This window comes from Lutra lutra, chromosome 14, assembly GCF_902655055.1.
Source record: "Lutra lutra chromosome 14, mLutLut1.2, whole genome shotgun sequence".
Classification (NCBI taxonomy): Eukaryota; Metazoa; Chordata; class Mammalia; order Carnivora; family Mustelidae; genus Lutra; species Lutra lutra.
The window spans coordinates 7,947,584-7,958,061 of record NC_062291.1 but is presented as its reverse complement, the minus strand read 5'-3'; the positions used below and the strand labels follow the sequence as shown (position 1 = coordinate 7,958,061).

The following is a 10,478-nucleotide window of genomic DNA, read 5'->3' as shown; positions in this document are numbered from 1 at the left end:
TCCCTCCCCCTGTCCATCAGTCCTGTTCACTATTCTCTGTGTTTACTTTATATTTTTACCAAAGTAAACACATCGCTAAGTTGTATTTGATTTTGTATAGTTTTGAAACTAGAACAAATGCAACAATCCTGCACAATTTTTCTGCAAGTCGCTTTTATCTCTTCCTCAGTAGCATGTCTACATAATTTACACTTACAATGTTTCACTGTAGTTCACTGTAACTTGAGCATGATACTGCAGAGCACATACCTTCCACTCGATGGAACTGGGTTGGTCCCCGTTTTCTATTACTACAAAATGGCGGGGTTTCTCTAACTCTAGCAGCAGAATACTCTTTCAAAAGGCCTGCTCTCTTCAGCCTGGCCCAGGTCATGGTGAAGCACTTTCAAAAGCGATGGCTCTAACTCACAGCCCCACCACAGTTAGAGCCCATGGGCACAGGCATGACATGATCACACAGGCAGCTTTCCACCGTGTCAGCAAAACACTCCATACCCAAGACATTCTCAGAACCCAAGCTACTTTCTAGACAGCAACGTGAATGTTGAGAAACTTGAGCTCTCGGGTAGCAGTTCACTGCAAGCCTGGCAGAAATGTGGACTTATACCTACTTAAAAGAGTGTTCTCAGAAAGAAAGGAGAAATGGGGAGGAAGACAGAATATTTATAGAAATAATGGCTGAAATCTTATCAACTTTGATGGAAATCCTTAATTATAGAGTCAATATTGACCTGTAGTAAAATAAAAACAAGCAGATCTGCTCTTAGATATATCACAGTCAGACCATGGAAAAACAAAGGAGAAATTTTGAAATTGCAAGACAAAAACGTCCCTTCATATACAGAGGACTGCATTAGATTAACCATTGACTTCCAATCAGAACCAGTGGGGGAAAGGCCCTGAAATGACACTAGTCAAAAAGCTGAAAGAGAAAAACTTGTCCAGGTGCCTGGGTGGCTCATTCTGTTGGGCATCTGACTCTTCATTTCAGCTCAGGTCATGATTTCAGGGTCCGGGGATCAAGCCCCATGTCAGGTGCCCTGCTCAGTGAGGGGTCTCCTAGCCTCTCCCTCAGCTCCTCCCCCTGCTTGTGTACACATGCACACATTCTCTCTCTCTCTCAAATAATCTTTTAAAAAAGTTATCAACCCAGAATTCCATACCTAGCAAATTTGTCTTTCAAAAATGAAGGCAAAATAAAGATATTCTCAGATACACAAAATTACAAGAATTACTAAAGGAAATCTTTGAACTGAAAAAAAGCAAAAACAAAACAAAACGGAAACTTGATTCCAAGATTTGAAAATGCTGAATTTGTTAAGGAATGTGCGTGAGCATGTACATGTGTGCCTCTACAGAATGTTGTGAAAGTGTTTCTGGGGTTTACTCTCTGCTCATCTCAGAGGGAAAAACGCTAGAAAGGACTGAGAAACATACCTGGGAGGTTTAACTATTTTAATTTGTTTTGTACTTCCTTAGCCCTGTAAATTTTGAATAGTCATTAATTTTCTAAGTCCCTCTAGCTGAAGTTAGTGAAGATAATTGAAATAAAACATCTTAAGAAGTTTTCAAATTGCACACGGCTAAAGCAGCACAAAAGAAATCTGAGTTTCATTTTTCCTAGGGTGATGCAAGGCAGGAACATATGTGGGGAGACTGGAGCTGCAGACAGAGGACAAAAAGCTCCTGGGAAGTAACCAAAATTCCAAGGACAACTCCATATTTTTAAAAGCTATGAAACTGATGGAGCACAACTGGAGATCTCAAGGGGAACAGGTATTCTCTGAGCTCCACGCAGGATGAAAGGCAAATTGACAAAGGTCTGTCTCTAGCACAGTGAGTGGGTAGGAATGTCAGGCCTGGGAGGGTGGAGGGATGACAGAGCTACAGGGCTAGTGGTGGACGGGGATGTGGCCCGGCTACTTGTGTCCCTTACCTGCCCTCAAGGGCGCTTTGTGACCAAACCACAGCACTGTGATGTGGGCATGGGGCTTGTGTCTGCAAGTACACACCCAGGGCTCAGTTGCCTGAGGGCAGCAGTGCGATCGGTCACTAACTCTCAGGGCTCAGTTACCTGAAGGCAGCAGTGCGATCGGACGCTAATGCTTTTCAGAGGGAAGAGATGGAGAATTATCTCTTCCCTCAGGAATTCCTTACTGATGGTTGGCTGAGCTCCAGTCCCACATTCTGGGCAGTTAATGCCATCCTTGCCTTCGTATGTGGACTGGGGCTCTTCGTCTTCTTACTTTCCTATTTCCAGCCTGATCCATCCTCACCACCAGGCAAGAGACACAGGAAGAGCAGGAAGGTAAGGAACCCTCAGCCCAGACCCAGCAGAGTGTAATTCTATCATCTTTTCTATTATTCTTTCCACGTTTCCAAGTCACTGGAGAGACTCCTTAAAGGGGAAAGAATAGAATGGGTATTCTCAGGAGAGAGTAGACCACCATCCATCCAGAACAAGCCAGACCAGGCAAGGGTTAGAGGGCCCTGAAGATCTCGGGCCGGAGTCCAGGGGTGGTGGAGGGGTCCAGGACAGCATCCCAAACACAGTGACCAGTGGCCAAGGACCGGAGGTTAAGAGCTGCCTCTCTAGCGGAGGTCAGGCCCCTGAGCACTGGGTCATCTGCTGCTGGGGTGAGGGTCCCAGCCTCCTTGTGTTCTCTTATCTCAGTACCAAGTGGAGCCACAGAGAAGGAGCAACAGAAGCAAGAAACATCAGACCCTGAAAGGTGAGTGTCCGCCACTCACCCCTGCATACCCCAGTTACACTGTGGCCCCCGCTCTGAAGGCCCAGTCCCACTGTCTCCAGGACACCAGGGCCTGAGCCCATCCCTCAGGAAACAGAGCCCTGGGTGGGGGTTGGGGACTCTGAGGAGGGAGAGTGAACCCGGAGGCTTCCCAGATTCTGCACCAGAACAAAGCCCTGAGGGGCTGGAAACGGGTATCGCTCACCAGGGGCCCCAGGGCCTGGACTGGGGGCGGGACCTCCCGCTCCCACTGTGGACAAGCTGTTCAACTCTGCTTAGATTCTTCTGGAGGCTAAGTGGTCCTTCCTCCCCCAGCAAAGTCATGAACAAGGAAGCACTTTGGAAAAGACAAAGTGATCCCCATCATGAATCCTGTAATCACCATTTGGGCATGTGGCCTTGAACAGTGCTGTTTGGGGCTCCCGAGTCCAATCCCCCAAAGGTCTCCCCTAAAGAGACATTGTACCCAGCCTCCCATAAGATCCCTGGACCCCGCCTTCTGCTGTGACCCAGTCTCCTGTTTTCAGGTTTCAGAAAATTTCTGGATTATCTCAAAGAGTTTCAAGACCTGTTCTCCCTCCTGCAAAGGTAAAGAATCTGCCCCCTTCTCCCCTGGGTGGGCCTCCCCGAGTCTATGGTGTGACCCCTGGGCTGCAGGGAACAGCCTCTGGGGCTGTTCAGGGGGGCTGGGCGGAGCAGTGGGGACAGACTGTGACCAAAGCCCCAGGCTGAGGGACAGCAGGAGCATTGTGATGTGGGTGTGGGGCGTGGAGGGCTCTGGGGACCGCTCCCAGCCCCAACTGCTACAGCAGCAGCTCGCACCTCCTGTCTCTCACAGCTGCCTGGTGAGGCTCTCTGACCAGGGGGGCTTTCACCGCTTCTTACATCAAGCAGCCCCTGGGCAGGTGCGCCGAGGGGTGCCAGCTGGAGCCCATCAGCCATGCAGGGAGCTTGTGGAAGATGCTGCTCCCACCGTGGCCCCATCACCTGCCCTAACTCCATTGACGGGGTCCCCTCGGCCTCTGGCCTCCACCCTGCCAGCGGGACCAATGACCTCAATTTCTGTTGCTTCACACTCCTCCCTGAGTACTTCCTGGCTAGCGGAGCCTTTCCTCCCCCCGGATGGCTTTTCACACCAGCCACTTGCTCTTCCCCCTTCCCCGCCATGTCTCCCTCCTTCGGAGGCCTCTCCTGGGCCTCTGAAAGCCTCCTTGGCCCCAGAGCAGCCGGACTCTCCTTTGACTCTCCCTCAGTGTGACTCAAGGGCACCCCCACCATGCCCCATCCCACAGAGTCCGGCTCCACACACACCTTGGCCAGCTGACAGGTCAGCTTCTCCTGTCCCAGCCATCTTGGGCCTGGGCCGCTCACGCTGCCCCATTTCGGCCCTGTCCTGGTGGCAGGCGCCTGCCAATGCCTGGAACCTGTCCACCTCAACATGCTTGGAGTCCCATCAAGCGCCTCTGTCCCATGGCCCACCAGAGGCCTTGTTCTGGGGAGACCCCACACACAGACAGGAAGAGACTAGCATTCCCCCTTCCATCAACCCGGATGTCCAGAAGCTTCTGGAGATACTCACTGCCAAGAGAAAAGAACTGAAGTTTTGGAGGGAGAAGGAAAAGAAAGAAAGGTCAAAATACCAGCTGACCTCTTTCGGGAGAACGTTCAAGTCCCCAGGTGATGGGCAGGACACCATGGGCTGCCCGTCCTTCTGGAGCATGAGTGACAAAGCAAAACAGCTGCTCGGTCCTGACAAGCCCCCACGTCCCAAGATTCCAAGGGACAATTTGGAGCAGAAATGCCTCCAGCTCTTCTGGGGTCTCCCCTTTCTGCACAGCGAGTCCCTGATGGCCACTGTCAGGGTGACCGATCCCCCACTGGAGTTCCCCTCTGTCATATTCAATGAGCTCTCTCATGCCTTGCCACTCCAGATTCAGGGCAATGTGGCTCCACGCCTCTCCCTGACCCACGACTTACTTGACCCTTTGGCCCGGCCCCAATCCTTGACCCTGAGATTGTCCCAGTCCCTGCCCCTGCCTCTGGCTCAGCCCCAGGCCCTGCCTCTGACTCAGCCCCAGCCCCTGCCTCTGGCTCAGCCCCAGCCCCTCCCTCTAACTCAGCCCCTGCCCCAGCCCCTCCCTCTGGATCAGCCCCTGCCCCAGCCCCTCCCTCTGACTCAGCCCCAGCCCCTCCCTCTAACTCAGCCCCAGCCCCTCCCTCTGGATCAGCCCCTGCCCCCGGCCCTCCCTCTGACTCAGCCCCAGCCCCACCCTCTGACTCAGCCCCAGCCCCTCCCTCTGGACCAGCCCCTGCCCCAGCCCCTCCCTCTGACTCAGCCTCAGCCCCTCCCTCTGGATCAGCCTCAGCTCCCACCTCTAACTGAGCCCCAGACCCAGGCAAGCCTTGCACCCTCTGTCCCAGTGGGACCCTCTTCTCTACCACCGGAGATGGGTAGCTGCGAGGTGTCTTGCCCTGTAGCCCAGAAGACATGGTCTTACATGTCATCTGCTGTTCAAAACCTGGAATGTCACTTTCTGGAGAAGCAACTAGAAAGGGGCAAGTTACCCCCTGTGGTGAAAAGATCTCAGGAAGTCTTTAGCCAAGGTCCTCCTGACCTTCCCCAGGGTGGCCAAGCCCCCGAGGGCCACAGGTCAGTCTCTGTCCTTCCTGGAGAATTGATCGACTCTGAGCTCTGTGAGCAACCAGACTGGCACCTTTGGGAGAGGCTCATGAAGCAAGAAAGGGACCCTTCCTGCAGGGTCCACCTGAACATACAGCCTCACCAAGAGTTCCAGAAGGTGCCCCAGGCACACAGCTGGCACAGTCCCACATCTGAGTCTGAGTCTACGGATGGAAGCTGCCAGGCCACACAGAAGACTGGGTCCAGGTACCCAGGAAGGACCGTGCCAGGAAAAAGACTGGGCAAGGATTCAAGGTCCAGTGCAGGGAGGATCTGGAAAGATCTACACAGGGGCGCAACAGGCTCTCCAGAGAAGGCTCCAGGAAGAAATCGTGAGGAGTCAGACACAGACTTGAAGCCCTCCACAAGCAGCACAGAAAAGAAGCGCCCAGAGAAGGACCTGAGAGCCCATTTCAGGAAGTTGGGGCAGTTCAGAGAGGGTCAGATGCCTTTGGATGTTCAACCTTCCAGGCTCGCTGCCCACCACGCCTCGGACCTTCCCGGAAAGCCAAGCCCTCATGGGAACCCTGGAAAGCCAGTGCTTTCCAAGTGTTGGGAATCCTCCCATGATTTTTCCATCCTCAGTCCATATGCTCAGCGGATGCTAGAAGCACATATCATAAGGCTCAGGGTGAAGCACCGGTGGGGCCTCCCCCTCAAGGTTCTCAAGACTATAAACCTCTTCAAGTTGAAGAAGGGCTTCCTCCTCTCCCAGTCCTTCCCACCCCGCTCAGCAACCTGCATATCCAAGGCTGGCTCAGGCACCAAGTTCTTGGGAAATCCTCCTCAGCCCTATCAAGGAGAGGTGATGAAAGAGTCTTACCCCCCCTGGGGGGGGGCCCTCGGTGTTCCCCAGCCTACGTGTGAGGAAATCCAGCAGGCTCTGGAAGGGTCCTCACCTGGGGGTGGCCCTCTGGCTGGACAGGGGGCCAGTCCACCTTCTCGGACCTCCATATACGGCTTTGTGGGTAGAATCTGGCACAGTGAAACTCCCTCTAGGACTCTTATGAACAGCAACTTGGAGTCAAGTCCAAGTCCAGCAATGGCCACAAAGGAGCCAAGGAGGGTCAATGGGGGTCAGGTCTCACGGGATGTGACCGTGCTAGAGCTGAACTTAGAGGCCCAGGATTTGAGTGCCAAAGAGCCCGGGGAGGTGGGAGAGGTCAAGGAGACCCCTGCCTGGGGAGTCACCTTAGAACCCCGTGTGCTGGCCAACAACCAAGGCCTCCGTGGCAAGGGGAGAAGATCAGGGTCTTCAGGGAAAAGTGACAGCCCCCTGCAACATACACAGTTGGTCGCCCGAGACCCCAAAGAGCTATGCCTTGAGGCATGGCACAGGAGATCAGAGCCCCGGAAGTTGATGGAGTCAGAGAACCAGCCTTGTGATCCCACCCCCACCATGTTCCTCCAAGACTGTGAAACTGGGGTCCTCCTTCAAGACTGTGCGACTGAGCGTCTCCTTCAAGACTGTCAGTCCAACATGTTCATCGCTGCCGACATCTTGGCTTCTCAGGGATCTCTGTCTGGCTTCCAGAGCGGGTCCAGTGAAGACACATCTACTTCCCAGGTGGTGCATGGCCAAAGATCCCATGGCCAGAGCCCCTACAGGCAGCCAGGACACCTGGGACTGCAGCACCAATGTAAGAGCCCGAGCAGGTCACGGATCACCCCCAAGGAGAGAGAGAGCTCCAGGAGGTCCCCCTCGAGAGCGCCTGCCAAAGAGCTGTCCGAACTGAAGCTCCTCCAGATCAGTGAGGTGAAACACCCAGTCCAGAGCAAGGAGTCAGGAGAAGCCTCGGGAAGCAAGGCCTGTGAGATCTTGCTGAAGAAGGAAGAGGCGCCGCCGGAAAGCTACTTCAGGAGAAGGATGACGCACTTGTTCCAGTGGTTCTTTCCCAGTAGAGGCAGAGGACTGGAAGATTCCCTTCAAAAGGGCAAGCCTTCATCATCCCAGGGCCGGAGACAAGTCATGGGCAGGTCAGCCATGGAGAGAGCTTCTGCCGAGGCTCAGGTGGTCGTGAGGGCTGTGGAGCGGATCCTAGAGGAGAAAATATTGCCTTACCAGGGACTCAGGGTCCCGGAGGTCGGCCGGTGCAAAAAGGATCTCCAGGCTTCGGCAGACCCCAATGTCTCCTACCACAGGGTTCTCTCTTACCAAGAGCAGAGGAGAGTGATGAGGGAGACAGCCAGTCCACAGGGCACCCCCAGGGGCCACAACTATGCCAACAAGACCGAGTGGATTGGGTGGCCCTTCCCCACCAGGGTGCCAGAGTGCCCAAGCAGACCCTGCCAGAACCGGTCCCTGGTGCCGGGCCCTTCAGGCCGCACCCTGCAGGCCCACTGCCCCAGGCACTGCCTCCTTCAAAGAGACATTTCACCTGGCCAGCCACTGTGTGCTTCTCATGCCTTTCCTGGCAGGACAAATTTCCTCCAAGAAAAAACGCAAACGGTGCAGAGAAAATATTTTTTTTCTCACATTAGCACATCTTCTATGGGCTAATATCTTCTCCGTGCCACAATTACTTTGCTTCCCCAAAATAAATGTTTTTTTTTTTTTTTTTTTTTTTTCCCCTCATAAGTGGTGCTAGCCTCTGTGTGTGCCCTGCTGTGATGGGAGGGAAGGATCAGGGTCTCCCCAAGGACCTGTTTTGGCTTCCAGAATGAATGGGGCCTTGGAGGACAGGTTATCTCGGGGTCCACCCCGCCCCCTTCCTCCCTCTTCTTCAGTTTCCACGACAAGGTGGACAAGACCCAGACCGGGACCTCGCTCTACCCATCCTCTCCTGCTTTCCCTCCACGTGGAGCTTGTGTGGCTTTAGGGAGGTTTTGCTGAGGCAGAAATCCCGCTCAGACTTCAGGAAGACAGAATCCCAGGTCAGAGTGGGGCCTGCAGTTGGGAGACACAAGGCAAGGCCTTGAGGGCAGAGGGTGAGAAATCCTGCCCACCCCTCGCAGTCTCTTGCGGAGAGTAGAGGAGGGCCACCCCAGAGCCTTCTCACCCCAGGGAATCCTGTCTTAGCTCCCTCAGCCCCTCTTCTCACACTCAGAGCCGCAAGGGACGAGCTCACTCCCGGCGCTGAGGGTGTGTGTGTGGGGGGTGCCACAGAGATCCCAGGGACCCTGCCTGCCCAGGCCCAGGGCACTGAAGGGGCCTGCCCACCAGCACCCCCTTCCCCTCTTGGGGAATTGAGGGAGTGTGGCTGTGGACAGGGGACCCTGCACTTAGGGTGGGACGCCAGGAAGGAGGCCAAGGACGGAGTGTGGTCCCTACCTGATGTGACGACTGAAGACCCTTGGTGTCCCCACTGCCACCGACGGGCCAAGATGGAAGAAGTTAGAGGCCCTGGTCTGTACCCTACTCCAGCTGCCAATTCCAGGGTGGGGGTTGGAGGTAGTGGGGTGGGGGTTGTACAGAGCCATCTGAGCTCCCACACTGATGGCCAGGTGCCCAGAGGCAGCAAGGCCTTCAGGCAGAGAAGTTAATTATTGCACAATTGATAAGCTTGAGGACTGGGGGCCCCAGACGGAGTTGTGGTCTGTGACCTTTAAGTACACGTGTGGCCCAAGGATGGCTCCCAGGGGACTGGTGGGGACTCAGAGGCCAAAGGACTGGCCTGGTTCCTGATCTTGCTTACCCCAGAGCCCCGAGGGGCAGGAGGCCCTCAAGTGGGGCTTCTCCCATCCCCGGCTGGAAGGGATGTGTCCAGAAGGAGGGTGGAGTCTAGAAGGCGCCCCCGGCCGCGTGTCCCACTCCCAGCCCAACATTGTCCTCCAGGGTCCCCCACACATCGCTCTGATGGAGACCCCACACAGAGACCCAACACAGAGACCTCTGATGGAGACCCATACAGAGACTCCACAGAGACCCCTCAGCACGATCCTACACAGAGATCTCTGCCAGAGACTCACAGGGGCAGGGGCTAAATTTCTGCTTATCATGATACCATTACTTATTCTCATCCATGTTGTAGACAGCAAGGCCTTCTCAGAAACACCCAGAGACCAAGCCCAACCCATACTGAGAGATGCCCAGCAGCTGTTGCTGTTGGGCTGTGACAAACACCATGGCAGGGGCCATGAACGCCCCAGTGTGAACAGGGGAGTGGGGAGGGCGCCCTGAGGGCAGGTATCCTGCACTGCCGACTCCTATGATGGGGGTCTCCCTCGGAAGCCTGTGTGCACACAACTATGAACCATGCCTCTCCCCGTGACAGAGGAGCTTTACTACGCATCCTCGCAATCCATTTCTGATGGTGTTTGGCCACTTAAGTAATGAAAGACCATCAGTTTCCAAAATTTCATGAAATTTACATTAACTGAAAATTTTGTTTTCTAGACTCTATCTATTGGGGGGGAGGAGAGGGGGAGGAGTAAAGGAGGGAGGGAGAAGGACAAGCAGATTCCCCACTGAGCGGTGAGCCTGGGCCCACCGGTTCTCAGGACCTGAGATCATGACCTGAGTTGAAACCGAGAGTTGGTGCCTTAATCGACTGAGCCAGCTGGGTGCTCCTGAGATTTTTGAAGTAACTTTCCAAGTACGCAAGAGAGGAGAAAATACGTTACCAAAGTATTCACAAAATGGTAATGATGGTGATGTTCTGTGCTTGTGGAGGGTTTCCTCCTCATGAATCCCTGAGTCAGGACCTTGGCTTAGAGCACCTCGCTCACAACCCCAACCCCCTCCTCTAACCCCTCCCCTAACCCCCTCCCAACCACTTCTCTAACCCCTCCTCTAGCCACTCCCCCTAACCACTCCCACCTTCCCAGGAATCAATCCATGTAACTGATGAAGAGCAGGAAAGTCTGTTGCTGTTGTCTGCTTCGTAAAGCAAGGTTGCTTGCTGCCACCTCTCTTCTGGATTATTTCACAGACATTAGACAAACCTTTAGAAGAAAGTTCTCCCTCATCTAGGAGAGTGGATCTTCCCACGTTTTATCACAAACCTTTCCTACAAACATTTCAGAAATGCCAATATAATACATGATATTTTCTACAAATGAATAAAAGCAAAGATTTATCTCATTCATGTAAATGCTAAGAAAGCAAG

General features: G+C 54.1%; 1 protein-coding gene across 1 annotated transcript; it reads left to right on the top strand.

The window, feature by feature from the left end:
* The first annotated feature begins 1,702 nt into the window (after nt 1–1,702).
* Nucleotides 1,703–7,930, top strand: LOC125084692 (spermatogenesis-associated protein 31E1-like). The gene is made up of 5 exons (XM_047702365.1): nt 1,703–2,308; nt 2,675–2,732; nt 3,278–3,338; nt 3,589–4,792; nt 5,033–7,930. The coding sequence occupies exons 1-5, from the start codon at nt 2,123–2,125 to the stop codon at nt 7,928–7,930; spliced, it is 4,407 nt and encodes a 1,468-aa protein (XP_047558321.1). The 5' UTR covers nt 1,703–2,122.
* Nucleotides 7,931–10,478: the final 2,548 nt, after the last annotated feature.